This window comes from Alternaria conjuncta (genome assembly GCF_024043145.1).
Source record: "Alternaria conjuncta strain BMP 0040 chromosome Unknown scaffold_4, whole genome shotgun sequence".
NCBI classification, from domain to species: domain Eukaryota; kingdom Fungi; phylum Ascomycota; class Dothideomycetes; order Pleosporales; family Pleosporaceae; genus Alternaria; species Alternaria conjuncta.
In genome coordinates, this window is record NW_026250093.1 from 154,075 (window position 1) to 174,132 (window position 20,058).

At 52.3% G+C, this 20,058-nt stretch overlaps 6 protein-coding genes across 6 annotated transcripts; 4 read left to right on the forward strand and 2 right to left on the reverse strand.

Annotated features, from left to right (window-relative positions):
• Nucleotides 1–411: 411 nt before the first annotated feature.
• On the forward strand, nucleotides 412–1,324 carry J4E85_002877 (uncharacterized protein; the record flags this gene model as incomplete). Its single annotated transcript, XM_051467150.1, has 2 exons — nucleotides 412–1,244; nucleotides 1,303–1,324. 2 exons carry the CDS (start codon nucleotides 412–414, stop codon nucleotides 1,322–1,324), a joined length of 855 nt encoding a protein of 284 aa, XP_051328309.1.
• A 1,335-nt stretch (nucleotides 1,325–2,659) lies between these two features.
• J4E85_002878 (uncharacterized protein) lies at nucleotides 2,660–4,471 on the reverse strand (the record flags this gene model as incomplete). Its single annotated transcript, XM_051467151.1, has 1 exon — nucleotides 2,660–4,471. The coding sequence occupies one exon, from the start codon at nucleotides 4,469–4,471 to the stop codon at nucleotides 2,660–2,662; it is 1,812 nt and encodes a 603-aa protein (XP_051328310.1).
• Nucleotides 4,472–4,797: 326 nt separating this feature from the next.
• On the forward strand, nucleotides 4,798–5,627 carry RSM25 (mitochondrial ribosomal small subunit component; the record flags this gene model as incomplete). The annotated part of the gene is made up of 2 exons (XM_051467152.1): nucleotides 4,798–5,156; nucleotides 5,213–5,627. The coding sequence occupies 2 exons, from the start codon at nucleotides 4,798–4,800 to the stop codon at nucleotides 5,625–5,627; spliced, it is 774 nt and encodes a 257-aa protein (XP_051328311.1).
• A 4,052-nt stretch (nucleotides 5,628–9,679) lies between these two features.
• On the reverse strand, nucleotides 9,680–10,684 carry J4E85_002880 (uncharacterized protein; the record flags this gene model as incomplete). Its single annotated transcript, XM_051467153.1, has 1 exon — nucleotides 9,680–10,684. The coding sequence occupies one exon, from the start codon at nucleotides 10,682–10,684 to the stop codon at nucleotides 9,680–9,682; it is 1,005 nt and encodes a 334-aa protein (XP_051328312.1).
• Nucleotides 10,685–14,560: 3,876 nt separating this feature from the next.
• On the forward strand, nucleotides 14,561–16,419 carry PHO5 (acid phosphatase pho5; the record flags this gene model as incomplete). Its single annotated transcript, XM_051467154.1, has 4 exons — nucleotides 14,561–14,620; nucleotides 14,673–15,090; nucleotides 15,140–15,912; nucleotides 15,967–16,419. 4 exons carry the CDS (start codon nucleotides 14,561–14,563, stop codon nucleotides 16,417–16,419), a joined length of 1,704 nt encoding a protein of 567 aa, XP_051328313.1.
• A 767-nt stretch (nucleotides 16,420–17,186) lies between these two features.
• J4E85_002882 (uncharacterized protein) lies at nucleotides 17,187–17,992 on the forward strand (the record flags this gene model as incomplete). Its single annotated transcript, XM_051467155.1, has 2 exons — nucleotides 17,187–17,544; nucleotides 17,679–17,992. 2 exons carry the CDS (start codon nucleotides 17,187–17,189, stop codon nucleotides 17,990–17,992), a joined length of 672 nt encoding a protein of 223 aa, XP_051328314.1.
• Nucleotides 17,993–20,058: the final 2,066 nt, after the last annotated feature.

The window sequence follows — 20,058 nt, forward strand, 5'->3', positions numbered from 1 at the left end:
CAACTCTGTAGCGCCAAATCGCCTATGGAAACTCCGATGAGCGTTCAATCCGGTGGCGATGCTCGTAGTTGAAAAGCTGATAATTCTAGGCGCAGGTCTCGAGATGGAGAAACGAGCAATGGTGGAGAGAGGCATAGTTGCGAAGAAGCCCCGGCGCGAAGACCGACTGAAGCCGGCGACCTGGCAGTGCTGATGGGCGGGGCTTTGGCATCGTCGAGACAGATGTTTCGAAGTGTTGTTCAGGTATGCGGTTGAGCGGCACAGTCATGTGCACGTGAGACCGAATGAGGCTAGTACGCGAGGCGAAGGAAGTAGAGTGAGCAGGCGCACATAATTTCTGTCGAGTCCACGGCTCCTCCTTCTCTCCAGACCCTCTCTCTGAAAGCAACACCGAGAGCGCTGGAAACGACTATGACAGAGAACACTCCACAAGACCCATTCGGTCAACTCCCCGAGGAGCTCAGGCTCCAGATAATCAAACTCTCTCCGAACCCTTTCTCACTACGAAACCTGGCCCATGCGTCGCCCGCTATGGGCAGAGTGCTCGACAGATATCCGCTCGAAATTGTGGAGGAGGTTATGACGGTTACCGTTCCCGTGCAGACGCGTCGCCTGATGGACGCGGTCCTCAAAGCTCGCTTTTCAGACTTCTTCGCATCCATGCCCGAGGCTCAAACTATTGCTGAAGCTGACTGGGTTTTCGCCACCGAAAACATACGTTCGTCTGGACTGGACCGAGCCGCCGCGGCAGTACGGTCTTTGCTCGCTAGCGCCGCGAATGTGCATGCCTGGTCTCATGCCTGCCTTGAACATTTGATACGAAAATCTTTGCAGCTAAGGCCCTCCACACTCATCAAAATGGGGTCTGGGAATATGGTCCGGGAACGTTTCGAAAGCGCCGAGAGTCGAAAGGACTACATTCCACAGGAAACCGGCCCACCTTCGTACGTGGAAGAGAAGCGGATGATGGAATCGTTCTGGCGACTACAATTCCTCCTGGAACTCCAGGACGCCGGTCGTAAGGGCCGCCTGGACGCCATTTGGCCGAGAGAGGAAATTGATACGTTGTTCGAGAGCAGCGCGGATGGCTTTTACGACGTGCACAAATCCGTGCGAGAGCAGATCTTGACCGCCAGCGATTTTCTCGACGCAGTCACCTCTGGGTCCATTGCTTCGGTGGAAGCTGTTAAGAACAACGCTTTTGATTTGCCAACGATACGTTGGGAAGAAGGAGCAGTGTCTAGGTGTTACTGTGCCGAGCCGGTCTTCTTCGTCGATAGCAACAAGGACATATTCAATCAGGATCCACGTTGCGAATACTTAGGGCCATGTGGGTACCTCTTTTGGTCCAGAATGTCCTCACTTGAGGGATACGAAGATGGGGGTCCACTTACGCTTGTGTACCCTTTTAAGTGCTGGCGCAAATATGGATTTGCCATATGGGATGACAAGCGCATGGCTGATCTAGGCATGCGGCACCCAACAAAAAGGTCAATCCTTCGTTGCTATATTTCCTACTCTTTTCGATGGTGGAGCTTATTATCAGAGAAAGAGCTGCGTCAGGAGTTTTCAATGCGAGAGCAATACCAACTAGATCGTGATTGGCCGTAAACGACTCGCTACAGCGATAAAGACTCAGGCCAACAAAACATGCCAGCCCTCCAATCTTCACTCCATATATCAAAGGACTGCATACTCAGATATTGGGGTCAGAACGGGCTGGAATAGATGCAGTAGTAATAGTATATCAAAGCACAACTTCAATAAACGGCCCAAATCATGACCAGGCCATAGTCCGAGTTAAAGCCGTATTTGCTTCATCGTGCAATCTTATATACAACCACGGGACGAAACAGCAAGACAATCGATGCAGTCTCAAAGTTCAACCACCAAAAAACACCAATCGGAGCGCAATCCTGAGATCCCAACTCTTATCTACGCCCCCAAGACGAGGCAACAAATGTAACTGAACAGCCTCACACCAACCACTATCCAACACCGACGCTAGCAGAACGATCACTCCAAACAGCAGAAATTGCAATCGCCGACCCACCATCCCCATCACTATCACCAACACCGAAAAAACCCCATCCCCAATTTCCCATCCGCCAAAAACCGCATTCCAAGATTCCCATAACCATCGATCCCTTCACCCGAAATTACCCCAAATCCATTGCCACTCCATCCCACGCAGCGTACTTAAATTAACCAATCTACCCGTGCCAAGCCCCAAGTCCACCGAAGTAGATCACAATAGGCTGAAGTAGGTAACCCGATATACGCTCCAAAGAACCGGAGATGACGGGCCTAAGGACACAGGAAGATCCTTGTAGATAACAGAACGGTAGATTTGTAGTTCTGGAAATTAGTAGATCGAATTGATAGTAGGACAGGCAAGGTAACCCTGGATTTGATCGGGTTGGGTGGCTTATCTGGATGGTTAAATTGTGGTTTTGGAGTAGGAAGTAGGGTAGGGGATGGTGTATTACAATAATGATGATACACTAGCCACCCACCTCCGTCTATCCTACCGCAACCTCAGCGGGTGTACGGAGACGTATTCCAAATAACTCTTACACGTGCTATACACATGATATGCACTGATAGATTGACAGAAGAGATGGTGATACAAAACGCGTGTTACATTTACAGCCATCCCTCAACCCAACCTCCTCCCATCAAAGAACCCCATCCTCCCCCCCTCATCCAACCCCCCCTCCAACCGACTCGGCACAAGTTTCCTCAGCACTGTCAACGCAGCCTCCAGTTCCCGTTCATCGGGGTGCCACAACGCGCGAATCTCTTCCCACGCCTTGAGTATGCGTTCGGGGGGTGCGCATCGACCGAATGCACGGAGCGCCGCAATGACAGCCAGACTGGACAGCCATGTACGCTCCATATTATTGCTATTTAGCGCTTTGAGATACTGGATCCAAATCTTCTCGAGGCGGGAAAGTGTCCAGGAGGAGTATCTAACGCCGCCGAAGGAGTTGAAACCGTGGAATATGACGATGAAGATAGTGCCGTCGAGGGAGACTGTGTTGTATTTCATTTCTTGCAAAAGTTCGTTGACGCGGTCGATGTTGCCAGCTACAGCTGCATGATGCCGTATCAAGATTCCGTAAGTCCGTGAATCGGGGCCGATGGGCGCGAGGTCTTGGAGTTGCTTTAGCTCTTCGTCTCCACCTTCTTTCTTCAGGCGCCGCGCTTCGTCGCGGAACTTCATGCCTAGCACGCGGCGGTCGCGCCAGGTGCGGTTGAAGAAGACGTGGCCGCGCGCTGTGGCGCTGCGTTGCGCGTGCAGGCGCTTCATGCGCTCGAAGACGTGTTCGGCGGCTGAGGGCTCGCCGGCGCGCATTAGTGATGCTATGACGGCGTTCATGACGACGGTGTCTACGATATCGCCGGCTGAGACGAGGTCGAGATATGCTTTCCGGACGGCATCTCCGTTTTGTAGAACGCCGTAGTAGTAGAGGAGTGCTACACGGTAGTGTCGGTGCATGGGTAGCTTTCGGGCCTGCATCTCTTTCATAAAGGTCTCGGCTAGTGTGTACTTGCCCGCTTTGACAGCAATGTTGAAGAGCACGTTGAATGTGACATATCCACCTTTTAGTCCAGCCCGGTGCTCCATGTCCTGCCAGATGCGAAGGGTGTTTTGTAGGTCATCATCAGAGACAGTTCCCATGGCGCGTCCAGTCAGATGTATGGCGGATGTCCACTCTGAGCGTACTATGTGTATATGCGCCGTCTTCATATCGTCTAGGACCGAGAGGAACCGTTGCGCTGCGATGGGTGTGGGGCGTTCGACAATGGCGAGATGGTGCAGTAGCGCTCGAATAGTCATGGTAGTAAGATATACAACTCCTGGCGACTGCAGCTTCTTGTACGTATCAAAGACCTCATCGTGCGGCGACTCATCATCCTTCAGCAGATCCTCCAACTTCTTGATATGCAACGCATCTGCTGGCTCACGGAGGGGCCAGGGCTCGTGGTCATCGCCAACATTCCAGACCAGCTTCCCTTCGTCAGGAACATCCGCCTCAGGCCGGGTATCAATTTCCATGCCATAGTAGTCCACCAAGGCCTGCAGCTCCTTCTCGGCGAAGTTTTTGACTTTCTTGAACGGCCCTTTGCGCTCGGGGAAAATATCCAGCTTCTTCTCCGACTTTGACCACGTGCTCTTCCTGCGTGATGTGTGGTGTTTCGGTGTCGGCGATGCTACGTCGCGCGGGGTATGTATATGTTTCGCATGCTTTGGGCACGACCCGGCCCGCACCAATGCCTGGATGAAGAAAGTGTCCATGCGAGCAGACGGCCTATCGGGTAACGGAGCATTGTCTACCGCCTTCTTGCTGAACCTCCTCTTCGATGTGTTCTTCTCGGGATTCGGGTACAGGAAGGTGAGGAAGGGGCGAGCACTGGCGGTATTGGAGACTGCAGAGGTCCGGTCGAGGGTGCGGAAGAGGGACATGAGAGGTCGAGCATTGTGTCAGAGGGAGCCAGTTCAGACGGTGTCCATTTGGGGGATTCCGGGTGCAATTGATTACGGGGAGCTCAGCGAAGAGCTGCCTGGGTGGGAGGATTATTGTGGCGGGTGCCGAGTGTCGCGGTCATACTGTCCAAAGATTTCGGCGTCGCGAAGTCTTGGCGGAGTTGCGGACTTTGCGGGCAAGAACCCCAATATCCACGACACGACCAATTGCGCCGCCCGACCTGCTGCTACACCCTACGTCTCCCTCCGGAACCCCCGCCGATGCGATAACATATCTGCCAATATAAAATAAATCACCGCCCGCCATGGGCCGCTACGACTTCCGCCCGATGCGGGTGCGCCAGACCGCGAAAGCCCTCTTCGACTCGAAACGCGAACCCAACCTACCGCAATGGTACGACGTCGTCGGAAACATACCGCCCGGCGAGACGCTCGCCCGCCCAGTCCTGCGCATACCCAAGATGCGAAAGGCGCGGAAAGCCAGCAAACTATTCCAACCACTCCCCATCGCATACCCAGAAGACAAGCTGCGTTCAGAATTCTTCGGCGACCACCCATGGGAACTGGCACGGCCGCGGCTAGTCGTAGAAGACAGCGGCAACGACTCCAAGAAATACGACTGGAGTAAGATTGTCCAGCCAGGAAAGCAATTAGACGGTGAAAGGTACCTCCAACCCACATCCACCACACCACACCACCCCCATACTAACACCCCCCCAGCGTCGTCCAACGCCAAATGTGGCTAATGAAGCACGCCTCCCTCTCCAAGTCCTCCGCCTACGATCTCGCCCGCCGCGAATTCTACCAACACCGCCACCTCTCCGAAATCCGGTCCCGCATCGCCAAAGAAGAAGCCCTGCACGTCGGCGCCTACTTCGGCAAAGGGCCCCTCGAGATCGGAATGGAGCTCGAAGACCGCACGTGGGAGAACTGGAAGGCGTGGGCTGCCCAGCAAATTGAGGACGAGCAGAGTATGCGCGCCCAGATGTTTAGTGGGCAGCAGGATGAGGGGTTGGGGGATGCGGCCGAGATGAGTACGGCGGAGTATGATGAGGCGGTGCAGGAGATTCAGCCTAGTGCGCCGAATAATCCGCAGGGGATGAGGCCCATGGGGGGTGTGGCGGCGCATGCATAGATGGGGTGGGAGATGCTGTACATTTTGTGTAGATTACGATTACGATCGGGACAATTCAATGGATATGAGATAAGCTCTATCTGGATAACGGGAATTTGTGGGTATGTGGAGGGCATGGACGGCATCGCGATGATGCTCATCATCATCAGGGTATTGATGAACGCAGTAGCATACAGGTTTACAGAGTCAACAATCTCGATTTTCTCAGGGCATGACGGTATTCTGCCTCTGTTTCAGCTCATCCCTTATCTTCATAGTGCATTCTGGCGAACCCCAGGCGGAGGAGTCATGTGTTTTTGCCGATCTTCCTTTGGGACGAACCGCAGCAGACAGCATGAGCTGTTGGACGAAGGATTTTGAACATGCGGTATCTTTCTCCAGGCTTGAAGTACAAAGAAGCAACGTAAAGAGGAGATTTTATATCTCAACAGAGACGCAGCCGCGAGACATGTCTCTGAGCACTCATTGTTTCCAGCTGCCAGCCCGGGTCTCATGTCGTGTCTCTTTCTTGATTTGATGAACCGCAACCGACATGGAAGAAGTCGAGTTGGATTTTGGTCACTCCGAAGAGACGAACATGCCTGGGCTCCATTTGTGTTTTGGAGAATGCACTCTGCCGAGTGGGATATAGGAAGGAAAGACTTCGAAAGGCGAAAAGAGTATTTTATGCCCCAAGGCTCTGGGCGGGAATAGACATTGAAAACTGCTAAATCGTGTTTGATACCATACACCAGACCGGGCGTCTTTTGCACAGCCATTGATTGTCCGTCATGCCTTTTTGGAACGAATTTTTATAGAGTTTGGATAGAAGGCAAGACCCGGAACGAGACATCGAGTTTTGGGAGGTCCTTTTTGGACGGTCGTGCCAGAAAGAATGGCTTTTGTGCCGATAAGGATGTTTGTCTTGGCTCAAACATACAGAGATGGTGCGTATGCTTTTGGAGGAAGAGGCGAACAACACCATGAAAAGATAGGTATTAAAGTTTTGGTTTTTGGAAATAGAAAGTGTAATGAAGAAGTAAGACCCGAGAATGTCGTGGTATTTATACCCGTTGCGACCAGGCTCAGTGGAGCGGAACATGTACACTTTGTCCGCTGACTTCCAAAGACATGGACCGCTTCCTTCAGCATTTTGACTCCTCGGTGCTCCACAATGATACATAGTCTTTGGTAGTCGATGTTATGGTACGTCCGGGAATTACACTGTCCGAACATGTATCGCCGGTTTGTATATTTTTCGACATCAGATCTTCTTCAGTAGGAATCTTCGCGGTAGTCTCTTCCACATCCGAATAGATCCTCGAACTCTTTGGTAGCTCGCAGCCATCCAAGATTAATGTGTGTACTTTTCGAAAGCCCGGAGGAGAAAGACATCACAATACGCTGCTCTGCTTTTGGAAAATCTCGCCCAAGCGAGGGAAGTTGTAGAGAAGAGAAGCAATGGAGCGCTCGTGTTATTTATATGCCAGCAAACCCAGCATGCGACTCAGGTCATTGTTTTTTTGGAACTCATGTAGCGAGGCACTTAGTGTTTTGACGCAAAATACTGGAACCAGGACGCTCATGGTGCTTCTTCATATTTGTTTTTGTTTCGAAGCAACCGGCAGACTCCATGCGACGATGCTGTTCCCGCTTTGAGCCAAAGAGTCTAGTGGAAACTTGTACGAGCTATCTGCCCGCACAGAGAAACATTCAGTTACTGTGGCGTATTTTCAAGTTGGTGCCAGGCAGCACATAACAACAACTTCTCGTATGTTTTGAAAAGGTGAAGTCTTTGAAGGTGGTAGGTAGAAGACAAGAAGCAGAGCCGCAAGAAAGGTCTTTTATACTTCAATAATGAGGCGTTATATCGCGTCCATGGTAGAGCCACTCTTCTGGTGTCTATCGACCGTATTTTTCCACAGAAGCATCGGTTGCGATCGCGTTGGCTTTTGGAGATGGACAATGATCTCACTCCGGACAGGCTCTCATGACATCCTGATGTCTTTGTTTTGAACTTCGAATTTCCTGGTACACGCCAAGGGCAGCTTCCATGTACGTGTTGTACGACCTTTTGGAAAGGGGAACGAGACTCAGACATGGGAGCCCCGGTTGACATTTTTGAGTATTCCAACGTGGAAACATTTGGTGAAGAGGGGAGAAGTGATCGTGAGTTGTTCGATTTATATACACCGAGGGAGGCGCACAGAGCCTGCTGCCATGTTCCACAAACATCTACACTTGTGGAAAGGAGTGGTGAAGCCGTCCAAGTGTTGAAACCGATTAAGATTCTCGTAGTAAATTGCTGAAGGTCGCGAGGCGGAGATCATGAGCGAGCGCGCCATGATCTTTAGGAAGGGTCTCGAACCGCGGACACATAATGCGTTAACCAAGGTATTTTTGGAAAGCATCACTTGTGGATGTCGTGTTTTTGGAACTGTCCCAGCCAGACCACCATAGCCTGTGCCGCGACTTCTTTTGGAACGTAGAATTGGAAGGTGAAGGTACAAGAAGAGAGGGTGCTGGTGAGGAAGGTCTTTATATGCGACAAGATCTTCGTAGTACGTAGCTGGAGATCGCATGCCGGAGATTGCATGTCATCATTGTGGATATCTTTGTAGTTGCGTCCCCGCGAACACATCGAAGTATCGTGTTGAAGTTTTGGAAGCTGTGACACATGCGAAGTACCCATATGGTTTTGGGATTCTCGAGGCCAGAAGAACATGCATGCGTGCGATGTCTTTTTTTTTATGAAGTGTGGTAAGATGGAGATAGAAGGAAGGAAGAATGCCGAGGAGGAAGAGGCCTTTATACGCGCGACTAGACGCTAGCACCACATCCCCGGGTCGCGGGTGCATGGAGGCGTGATGTAGCTTCGTCGGGTTGACATCGTTTTTGATCAACCAGTTTTGAATGGAGAGCCGAGCTTCCAGCGTACGCTAAAAGGCTCTTCGACCCCGATATGCTTACGACCTCAACAGTAAGATACAACGATACCTCGGTCTTGTGCTTTTTCGGTCGCACTTTCGACAACGTAGAACGTCGTAGCGAAGGTTTCTGTGAACGCTGCACCTCAACTTATGCCTCAGCCAATCGCAAACTGATGGTCATTAGCGCAGGATGTACGCCGGTCCCGCGGTTGGCCTGAAAAGGCGCCTGACGTCAGACCGTAACCAGACAGCCTCACATTCAAAAGAACTACCTACCGTCCTTCTAATACAACACCTTTGCCTTCATTCCCAGCAACAACCCTCCACAACAACACTCCCACCTCAGTAAAAATGCCACCAACCCCCACCCCACCAATCCCCAACCCCCCTCCAACATTCCTCACCCTCCCCCGCGAACTCCGCGACAAAATCTACACTTACGCCCTCTCCATCCCCACCCCCATCGACATCGGCTCCATCCTCCCCTCCCCCGGCTACTGGCACGACCCCTCTCCCCACCCCCCAAAACCACCCACCCCATTCCTCCTGCTTGCAAACCGACAAATACACGCCGAAGCAGCCTCCACGCTCTACGGCTCCAACACCTTCAACTTCCCACATCCAGGCCAACTCCCTGCGTTCGAACGGCAAATCGGGGCGGAGAACTGTAAGCGGGTGAAGAGTGTGGAGATTTGGGTTCGGTATCCGGGTCCGGATGAGGTTGTGTTTGATGCGGGGGAATTGGGGCTGGGGGAATATGATAGTGTACCTGAGCATTGGATGAAGGTTTTGGGGGAGAGCGGGTTGACGGGGGTAAGAAGGTTGAAGGTGGAGGCGGTGATGATTGGGTGTGAGCCTGATAGGGTGCTTTCTGTGCTGCCTATGCCGGATGAGTTGAGGGATTGCTTTGTTGAGTTTCTGGGGAGAAGGGGTGATGGAGGGGGAGGTGGGGCGCCGCGGCTGGAGTTGAAGGGGATACGGAAGGAGGAGAGGGGGAAGTTTCCGGAGGGGTGGGATGTTGTGGTCAGTCAGTGGAATTAGCATATAGAAGGAGGAGAAGAAGAAGCGGGGGATGGGGACTAAACAATAACATTACTATGAGCACGACTACTTTATACATTTCTCTCGCTATCGCGATGCCGCTCAGATCTTGCCAAGACCAGCGCCCTTCTTCACGATCTTCTCCACTTCCTTGAGCTTAGTAAGCTTGTACTTGTAAGGAGCCTTGGTGAAGTTGCCAACTTGAGTAATATTAACAGTCGCCTTCCCAAAGTCGTTCTTGGCACCAAGGTTCGCGAAGCCATCAATCTCAAAGTCGCCATCGGGGCTGGTGTTGGGGCTATCCTCTGGGATGACCAACCCATATGTGCTGAGAGCCTCGCGTGTCTTGCCCTTGAAGACGTTGCCTTCAACAAGAACCTGGTTGTCGCTACGGGAGTGGATGGCTTGGTACAGGAAGTCGACGTAGAGATTGTTGTAGATGTGCTGGTGGCCGAAACGACCGGCAGGGCCACGGGTACCTTCGTTGCGCCAGTAGTTGTGGTGGTAGGTGACGTGGAGGTGACCTTGGTCGACATCCCTGAGGGCATCGCTGTTGCCAACGAGGGAGCTCTTCCAGTGGTCGTGGAAGTAGTTCCATGAGACTGTGATCCAATCCGCGGCGCGGATGATGTCTACTTGGCCGTCGTACGCATCAGGGCCCAGAGCAGGGAAGTTGCCAGTGGTGAACTCGTTATGGTCGATCCATACGCGGGTACTATTGCGAATCGTCATGCAGTCGTCGTCAATCGCTGTGAACCCGAAGTTGCGAATGATGACATTGGTCTTGTTGAAGATGTTAAGACCCGAGCCAGTGATTTGAGCTCCCTTGCCCATTCCGATGAGAGACTTGTTCGACCCTACTTGGACTCTTGATGTGAGATTGAAGTTGCCCTTGGCGTAAATGACTGTTGGCTCGCTGCCGTTCACAGCTTTGATGAACTCAGCGACCGTCCGAACAGTGACGCTCTTGCCATGTTTGCCAGCACCACCAGTGGTTGGTCCGATTGGGTTGTCCTTGGCGAAACCGACGAGGCTAAAGTCAGCCCCTGCAGGAGCTGCAGTCGCGCATAGCGTGAGGGAAAGGAGTGATAGAATTGAGAGCTTCATCTTGAGGTAGAGGATGCAGATGGGTTTGCGTGATCTGATGCCGATCAACCAGCGACATCACTTACATTTTATATCCTGCCTTTTCGAGCGTCGGCAAGCAAAGAGCCAGTAGATGGCCATGTAGCCGGCCTCCAGGCTTTGAGGCGCCCATCATCGCAATTCTTCCGGCAAAATGGCTGATGGCGCATCGTCGTACAGGCTCGAAAAACTCCCACTCGCGCAAGTGCATGCTGCGTCTATCACCGTGATGCTGTACTTCGTCTTGGCCTATCTTGGCGGACGTGCATTCCGCCCCAGGAACGGCAGCAGGTATTGCGCAACGTTAGACTGGTGGCTGCAGGTTGTGGTGTTGAGTGGTGGAAAGAGGCATCCCCAGATTTTCCCGTGGCTGGAAGGCTCGATCGCCTCTTCGGACGGCGGGGAAAATACGGGGGAATCGGCTTGGCGCGCAATTCCACCAGTACGGACCGCGGTTCCCTGCTTGCTTATTTCGTTGCATCTTAACGTTCTGTCGCCGAAGCGTATTTCGAAACTGGTTTCTAGAAGCGAGATGAGCCATCGAAGCTGTCAAAACTCTCTCAGCATTGCAATGTCTGCGTGCGCTTGACTCGCTTGTTGCAGCCACCAAGATTGTTACCTTGCCGCCCAGGCAGACATCGCATGTGAATCGGGGAAGACAACATACGGGCAAGTCAAATTGGCTGTTTCGCCATTCGATAGAAAGAGATCATCTGTCGAATGAGCGGTGCATTTCAACCGCCTTGGCTTCCTTATCGTGTACTAACGCTGTGGCAAGACCGAGGTTGTTCCAGGGGTCTCGAACAACGACTGTGCGACACCGCTGCTTTGCGATGCCACAGGCTGCAAGCTTATAGGAAGTGAAGCTGGCGAGGTAATCGTCCATCCTTCACACGCGAAGTCTACACTGTCAGCACTTTGACAGCCTGGGATCCGGTATTCCTCCATGATGGTGCGACGATGCTTATCGAAACTTGGTGCTTGACACAAGAGCGATAATGCGACAAAGCAGATTGTCGCGTTGACGGATGGAATACAAGATTCTTTGTTGAAAGGGTTTCCATTCAAGCACAAAGGCCAAGCATTGAGACCACCCTGCACAATATGAGGACCAGGAAGGCCTCCGCAATGTCTCGGTACGGCTTCCGCATTCTGAGCGCAGTCCGATCTTCTCTTTAGGACGGCCAAGTGACGTATTTGTGGCAGAAGACGAGATATACCCTTCTAACTTTCACTCGAGACATGACCGACCAACAGCGCATGGAAGAGATCAATCGCGCATACGAGATATTGGTCAACCCAAACTTGCGGACGCAGCATGATGATCGTTATCAATCCATACTAACGCATGATGCTCAGCGTTTCAACCCAAGTAGACAAAGGTGGAGGCGGACGAAGAAGACACCATGGACGGGATGGCCTGAAGGTCTCCTCTTTCCGCGATGGAGGCCTTCGCCGCCGGGACATTGGCCTTTGGATTGCGCAACGAAGCAAAGAAAGAAACCGGAGTTGCATCATTCTCATGAAGATCTGTCCCCGCCGTCGATTATGAAGTCACAGTGTGGCGTGCCGAACGAGGAACGATCGTCTCAAGATGTTCCACGGGATCGCGAGCCAGGAGGAAGTACTACTCACGGCCTGCCTCAATCAGGGAAGGAGCGTCCAGGAGGGGATGACGACGCTTCCAAGCCTAGAAAAACGCACTGTATGATGCGCGGCTTGCGCTACCCGGTGCCCCATCCGAGGAGGAAGAAAGCGGAGAAAGATAACCCGAGGCAACCACGACAACGCAACCAAGCGACTAGAACCACACACACGTTCAAGCGACCGTGGCCTTGGGTGAGACAGCCAGCACCGAAACGAAGGTTGTTGAGGGAAGTGTTGGAAGACGAGTATGGACGCACGATAGAACGGTTCCGAGACGACTTCTTCCGCTGTGAAAATCTCAGTATCTGACGGAGTAGATCGTCAAGCGACAACAGATGGCGTCTCCACCCAAAGAGCAAGCAGCCCCAATGACTGTGGGAGCCGAGCGGGAGGAATAAAGAGAAGATCGTGATGAGAGCATCAAGCGCCGATTGAAGGAATACCAGCGGAAGAGAATAGACCATACGACCAGTTGGAATGAGATTAGAGATGACCAATTGATGATGATCGCGTTTGAGTTCATTCGTGCAATGGCGAACGACCCTCTCCTGATATGGTATATCCGCGGAAAGATCGTCATCCAGAATGACGATGACTGGTTCCCAAATCCAGTGCTCTACGTCGAATTGGATCTACCTGCCGCGTGTCTGGCCTGGTTGATGGCACGTGGGGCCAGATCATGTGAATCTAACATGTAGTGGTCGAGGCGCCGAATGGTGCAACTTGTGGAAAGCCGATCGTGCGAGGTCCGCGGACTATATGCTGGTAGATGAAGCGACCGGTAGGAATCAAAGTTCGCATCAAGATGTTGTGAGAGGCGAGGTATTCGGTAGGAAGCAAAGCCTCTCGATCTCGGCGAGGCCGCGACGCATTGTCATCAGAGACGAGGGTGCCCAGTAGAAAATTCTAATTCTGCATTGCGGGATTGAACAACCTGGCCGCAGCACCCAACTGCATCTCCCCTGCATGTCTTGCAGTGACCCACTCCTGGAACCGCTGTCTTGGGTGAGTCCGAATTGAACACGGCCGATGGTGTGGATAAAATCGCATGTGAGAACGCGACGAAATGCCGTACATCTTGTAAAAGGCTCAACGTTTGGGACGCTGGAACAAGGCGTCCCTTGCGATGTAGGCTTATTCACCTGTTGTTGGGTTGGTGGTACGATTGCCGCTCAGGTCCAGCGACCGAAACGCTCATAGCACCAATGCATTCGATCGCTGCAGTGCCATCCCACGTGCAACGATGGGATTGGGTAAAAATCATGCGGCAGTCGAACATCAATGTCAGTGGGGGTTCCAATGAAACCACGGGTCGGTCATTGCAGCAACCCTAGACGGGGTTGCCTCCGATGACCTGCACCTCAAAGTGTCAGAATTTTGCTCCCTGATAACCAGTTGGGTGTTAGTGAGCAAGCTAATTCGCCAGTGTGCTGGTAAGTAGTTTGGTATCGGGACCAACCGACAGTCCAGAAGACGGGTCTCGCATTACAGGCTAGCGGAGACAGTTGCTTGATGCATGCAACCCCATCTGACGGGCCCGGTACTAGTCGGTCGAGGCATGGGGTACGGGACCAGGTTCAGTTCGAGCCATTCCTCGGAGAAGACGAGACAAGACTGATCAGGTAGGTCGGCGGCATACGCGTTGGATGTCATCGTGAGGGTTGATCAAGGGTCTAAAGGCAAGCCACAAGATCATAAGGATGCACCCAAGCTTTCCAAGAGAGTCTTGAGTGCGAAGAAGCTCCAATCCTTCAAAGGTCAATCGGGGCGATGTTGGGAGAAGGCGTTCTGGCCGTGCCCCTTTTAGCGTCTTGGCGCAGCACGTGGGGTACATGATTGGACCGAACGTCCTCTCCTCGCGTTCCCTTCACCACACCAGATGCGCGGCAAGGATAACCCTCAAGACGCGTCAAGCCTTGTGGCGGCCTGGGCTCGCAAAGGCGCATTCTCACGAGTGAGTCTGCTGCTTACAGCGGAAAGGCCGAAGGAAAGATTGCAAATCTGCGGGCGTGCCAGAACGGAATGATCTTACTGGTCCGTGGGTACCGTAGGTTTGGCATACAAGCATGATGCTCAGCACTCGGCGTAAGCTTGAGTGCAGATATATAGCTTGGCCCTGCACCCTCTACCACTGATCTCCAGCTCCCACAGCCGTCTTTTCCGGACTCAAGCCTCGTCTAATCTCTTGACAAGTCTCGGCAAAGCTTCACAATGGCTCACAAGACAGCTGGCGGCAACGCCGCGTTCCACAACTTCAACAATGACTTTGCGGTATGGTAACACGGTCGACGTCTTAAGTAGCAGCCTTGCTGACTGTCTTTAGCATATTGAAGACCCCAATGAGCGACGCCGGCTTGCCCTCGCTGAGATCGACAAAGCGCCTTTTGGCTGGTACCATGTGCGCGCCATCTTGGTGGCAGGTACCGGTTTCTTCACGGATTCGTACGACATCTTCTGCGTGTCTCTTTTGACGATCATGCTGGGTATCGTCTACAAGCACGACAACAAGGGTGTTCTTCTCACTCAACAAGACACAGCTATCAAGCTTGCAACATCAGCTGGTACTGTTCTTGGACAAGTCGGATTCGGTACACTGGCCGATATTGTTGGACGAAAGAAGATGTATGGCCTTGAGTTGATCCTCATCATCGTCGCCACACTCGCTCAGTCTCTCACTGGCCCCGGTCCCGGCACTTCGGTTGTCGGTTTGATCATCTTCTGGCGTGTATTGATGGGAATTGGTGAGTTTATTGTCGAGTTATGAATTATCGCCTTGCTAATAGCTATCAGGTATCGGTGGTGACTACCCATTGTCGTCCATCATCACTTCTGAGTTTGCCACGACCAAATGGCGTGGTGCTATGATGGGTGCCGTCTTCGCCATGCAAGGTTTTGGTCAGCTCGGTGGTGCTCTGGTCATGCTTTGCCTCGTTGCCGGTTTCAAGGACACGCTCTCAGGCGCTAAGGGCTACGCAGACTGTGATGGTCAGTGCTCTATCGCGGTTGACAAGATGTGGCGTGCCCTTATCGGAATTGGCATCGTCCCAGCCTGCATCGCGCTCTACTACCGTCTTACCATTCCCGAGACTCCTCGCTACACGTTCGATGTCGCCCGTGACGTCGAGAAGGCCAACGCAGACACCAACCAATACCTCTCTGGTAAGCATGGCAACGGCGACCCTGATGCGATCGCCCAAGTTGCCCAGACCCAGGCCACTGCTCAGCTTGAAGTTCCCAAGGCTTCTTTCGGCGACTTCTTTAGGTTCTACGGCAAGCTCCGCAACGGCAAGATTCTTTTCGGCACCGCCATGTCATGGCTCCTCCTCGATGTCGCATTCTACGGACTCGGCCTGAATTCCTCGACTGTTCTCCAAGCTATCGGTTACGCGAACGGTGACAATCTATATCTTAATCTACACAACCTTGCTGCCGGTAACGCTATCTTGGTGTGCGCTGGAGCTATTCCCGGATACTGGCTTGCGGTAGCGACTATCGATACTGTTGGACGCAAAACACTTCAACTCGCTGGTTTTACCATTCTCACCATCCTCTTCATTGTCTGGGTATGTATATGTTCCTATTTTATGCATCGGATACACACACTAACTGCCACTTAGGGATTCGCCTACAGTCACCTCAGCCACCACGCCATGTTGGCCATCTACGTCCTCATCCAGCTTTTCTTCAACTGGGGTCCCAACACGACCACCTTCATTGTGCCTGGAGAGTGCTTCCCAACTCGCTACCGTTCCACATCTCACGGAATCTCTGCTGGCTCCGGAAAGATCGGCTCCATCATCGCTCAGGGAGCTATCTCTCCTCTTCGAACTCGGGGCGCTACAGCGACTAACAAGAACCCATGGTTGAACCACGTCATGCAAATCTTCTCGGCTTTCATGTTCTGTGGTATCTTCACTACCCTGTTGATCCCGGAGACTAAGCGCAGGACGCTCGAGGACCTTGCGCAAGACTGGGATATGGGTGATGAGTCCATTACTGGTACGGAGTACGCGCGCAAGGCGGAGAACCGCAGCAGCGACGAGGCTGGTACCACTGAGCTCAAGGCTTAGTTTGCGCTGTCGTTTCGCGCGTCAGTCTTTCTTCTCTTTCCAGGCTCACGCCTTCATACCCGTATTCATGTAGCATCGATACCTAGACTGTAATGCATTCACTCACACTTCATCAATCTATTTGTGGAAAGAACTATCTCACACTGACCCTTTGAGAACGTTACAGTAATGCTGACATGTTGGCCACTAGCATAGAGCTACAGAGTTCCACGCATCTCATCCGAGCGACCTTCAGATGGTTCAGCGAGAGCGATAAGAAGTGTTCTGACGTTGAGAATTGCTTGGGCTGAGCTATTTGCGGTTCAGCCTAGGCCAGTTGCAGCATACCCCGGCTTGGTGCCATGTAAACGCAGGAACAAAAAGAGATCTCCGCTGGTACAACACGTCGTACTGACTGTACTGGCCTGACGTCTGTATGACCTCTACAGCACTGTGCATCACGTTTATGGAGGATCCTACGACGCCACGATCGTAGTGATAGCTGAAGATGTTACTCGGGTAGTACACGCCGGACTAGCTGAACATCACCGTTGCCGGACGTCCGAGACGTCTAGAGTAAGCGACCAAATCTACTTACGAGTATAAGCCAGCTGAGAGTATGTCTGATATAAAGTCGGGTCGTCTGCTCCTCTATGGCGATGGAACTGCAAGCTCAGAACATCAAGCAATCATCAAGAGCAGAAAACCGGTCACCAAATCCTCGGTTGTCTCATCTCCAATTCACGCCTCATTCTCTCACACCAATCCATACCAAATTTAGACACGTCATGTCTCGCTTTTCGGACGCCAAAACAGCTCTGCTCTTCGCTCTCATCAGCATGACCACCGCGAGTTTGACCGGAGTGATACTGAATCCACTCATCAGCGGGACGGAAGGGGCGTTGAAGTGGCAGCCAGTCCTTGACTGGGACAAGGACGTATGTTATCAAACTTCGGCCATAGACTCCAACGGCAACACCAATCCTGGTCTGGATGCAAAGTTTTCCGTAGGAGAGTGTCGCGATTCGTCGCGCCAGTGGAACTGCAACACGTATGCACGTGAACGATGCAACCACGGATGGTGCGTCTACATGTACGCTTACTACAGCGAGATGGACAGGGCTGTGGCTGACACTACCGGACACCGTCACGATTGGGAGCATGCCATGGTTTGGACACGTGGCGGGGCTACATGGTCCGTTATGTGGTCAGCTCACGGTAACTGTACGACATAAATCACGTCCCATACGTCTAAGATTAAGACTGACTTCTCAATTCAGATGACGACGCCGACCCACGGGATGTTCGCTGGGAGGGTTACCACCCAAAGTTGGTCGCGCACCGCGGCGGGGCGAACACAGCATCACTACGTCTCGCTAAGGCGGCGGATGATAACATTGAGAACGACTTGGGGATCTGGCAGGCATGTCATCTTCAACAGATTGACGTCATGGACAACGGTCTTGCTCAAGGACTCTTGAACACGAACTGGGGGAATGCCCATATGGACCTGCCTGACGGTCGCTTCCAGGAACAGTTGGAGAAATACATGCCGAAGCAGGCCAGGCAGGACGGCTTTACTGCGCGCGACTAGTACACGCTGGAAGAAGTTCAGTCGAAAGCAGTCGGGGTGTGATGGTCCGCGATACTTGTGACCCTGAGCATCACATCATGGTTGGCAGAACGAATGACAAAAATCTCCTCCGGACTCGCCATCACCACGAAGCCTTCACGATGAAAATATCTTACCGGCCAACAGTACCCCCATTCTTTCACAACACTGTCCTTCCGACGCACATCTTTACAATTTCGCCACTCACCGTCTTTACCAAGTCCCCCATGGCGTAGCAGACTTGTACATGCTAGTCAGAATTTCAGACCTTACATTATGCATTATTCTGTTTCATTTCTCCACATAAACAACATCTCGCTAATGCGATACATTAGGTAGCTCGTGCTGGTTCACTACCCTCACCGAATCTGCTTGCATCTCCGTCCTCGCATGATCCGCCGGCATCTCCTGATATCCCAAATGTCCGTGGTCGCTTTCTCCATACTGTTGAGCATCTTGGCCTGGCATGGAGCTTTCCTTAGTGGCTGGCGTGTGCCCATAACACCGTCGCCTTCTCTTCCCAAGAAGAAAACCAATCGCTAGTAGTATGAGCACAGCCGCTGTTATGCCAATTCCCAATCCGGCCTTCGCACCCGTGGACAGGCCGCCAGACGATGAGGACAGGGTCTCGGTAGGCGAGCTGTCATCTGTAGCAGATGTGTTTGGTGGGTTCTGCGTTGGCCCAGTGATTGTTTGGCTCGATGTTGTGAGAGAAGCGTGCGCAAGTACCGCCGAGTCTGTTGATTGCCACATGATAGGCACACCGTCACCAAACACCCACCAATCGGAGGCTTGTGTACTTATGCTCAAATTGCTCGAGCTAAATGGACCATCGTAGATGCGCACTGTGAGAACTTGGTTTGCTGTTACTATGGATGAGCATTGGTGGCCATCTAGAAACAACGAGTATCCACTAAGGGGAAGTCAGCGCTGAAGAGTTTGTAGTCTGACGACGGCAACGATGAGTACTTACAGAGGACAGCATAAAGCCGCTGTAGTGGCAGACCCGAGGAAATATGCCGATGGTGTTGGGTGTATGGGAATGGCGCTCGTGAATGTAGTCGCAGCGGTCCAACCGGCAGGGCATATGGCCGGGCTATCTACGCAGCATTAGTCGGTATATCCGATTCGGTTACGACTCGCGCACAGTAATATGCATCCCATCCAGAAGATGGTGCTGGTGCTTCAGATGGATTGGACGCTCTAGGATAACACTCCTGGTCAAAGTCGAGTCTGTAGTGTCCAACGAATAAAGCACCGGTGGCGGACGTAATAGTTTCAGTACATGAGGGTGGAGGCGTGAAAACGGTAGTAATTGAACCGCGATTAAATTCTTTAATAACGTTCTGGTCGGTTATAAACGTTGCTGTTGATGTTGCAGTCATGGTTGTGTTTTGTACAGAAAGTACTGGAAGCCTCGAAGTAGGCTGAACAGGCTCATAAGCGGCAGACATTAATGCGAAACCAAGCTATTTACATGGCTACACAGCTATCAGTTCATTAGGGGCGAAAGCGATCTTAGACCAATCGTAAGCGGAAGAAGGACGCCGAAGCGTCGGTGGCTTGAATAGTACTACGCCCCGCATGCGAGGATGTGTTGTGGCGCTTCCACTCATCTCCAGAGAACCTCCTCTCCTCAAGGTGCAACTTCTGTACTTGATCCTATCCCGTTGATGCCTTAGCGGTTTTATGATAATGTCACCGAATTATTGGTTTGTTCCTTCTGCTAATCTGATATCGCGTTCCACGATCAAAGTCGCACCACCCAGTGGCGTGTATCTGCAGTCATCATCGAAGGCCTGAAACGCCACCATCTGTATTATGTGCCTACACAGCCCCGCACAGCCTTACACGACAACACATGCATAATTACCTAAACCGCCCCAATCAGCTATATGTTTTCTTGTCGCGACTGGATCGTAGGCTCAACGATGCCTTTGACTAGACCTTGTCTAGTGCAACTACAACAAGAAGAGCTGTGCTAGGGGCGTAGAGACCAGAAAGGGTCCACGGTAAAGAATTCAGCTATGTATCACCACTATCAAGCT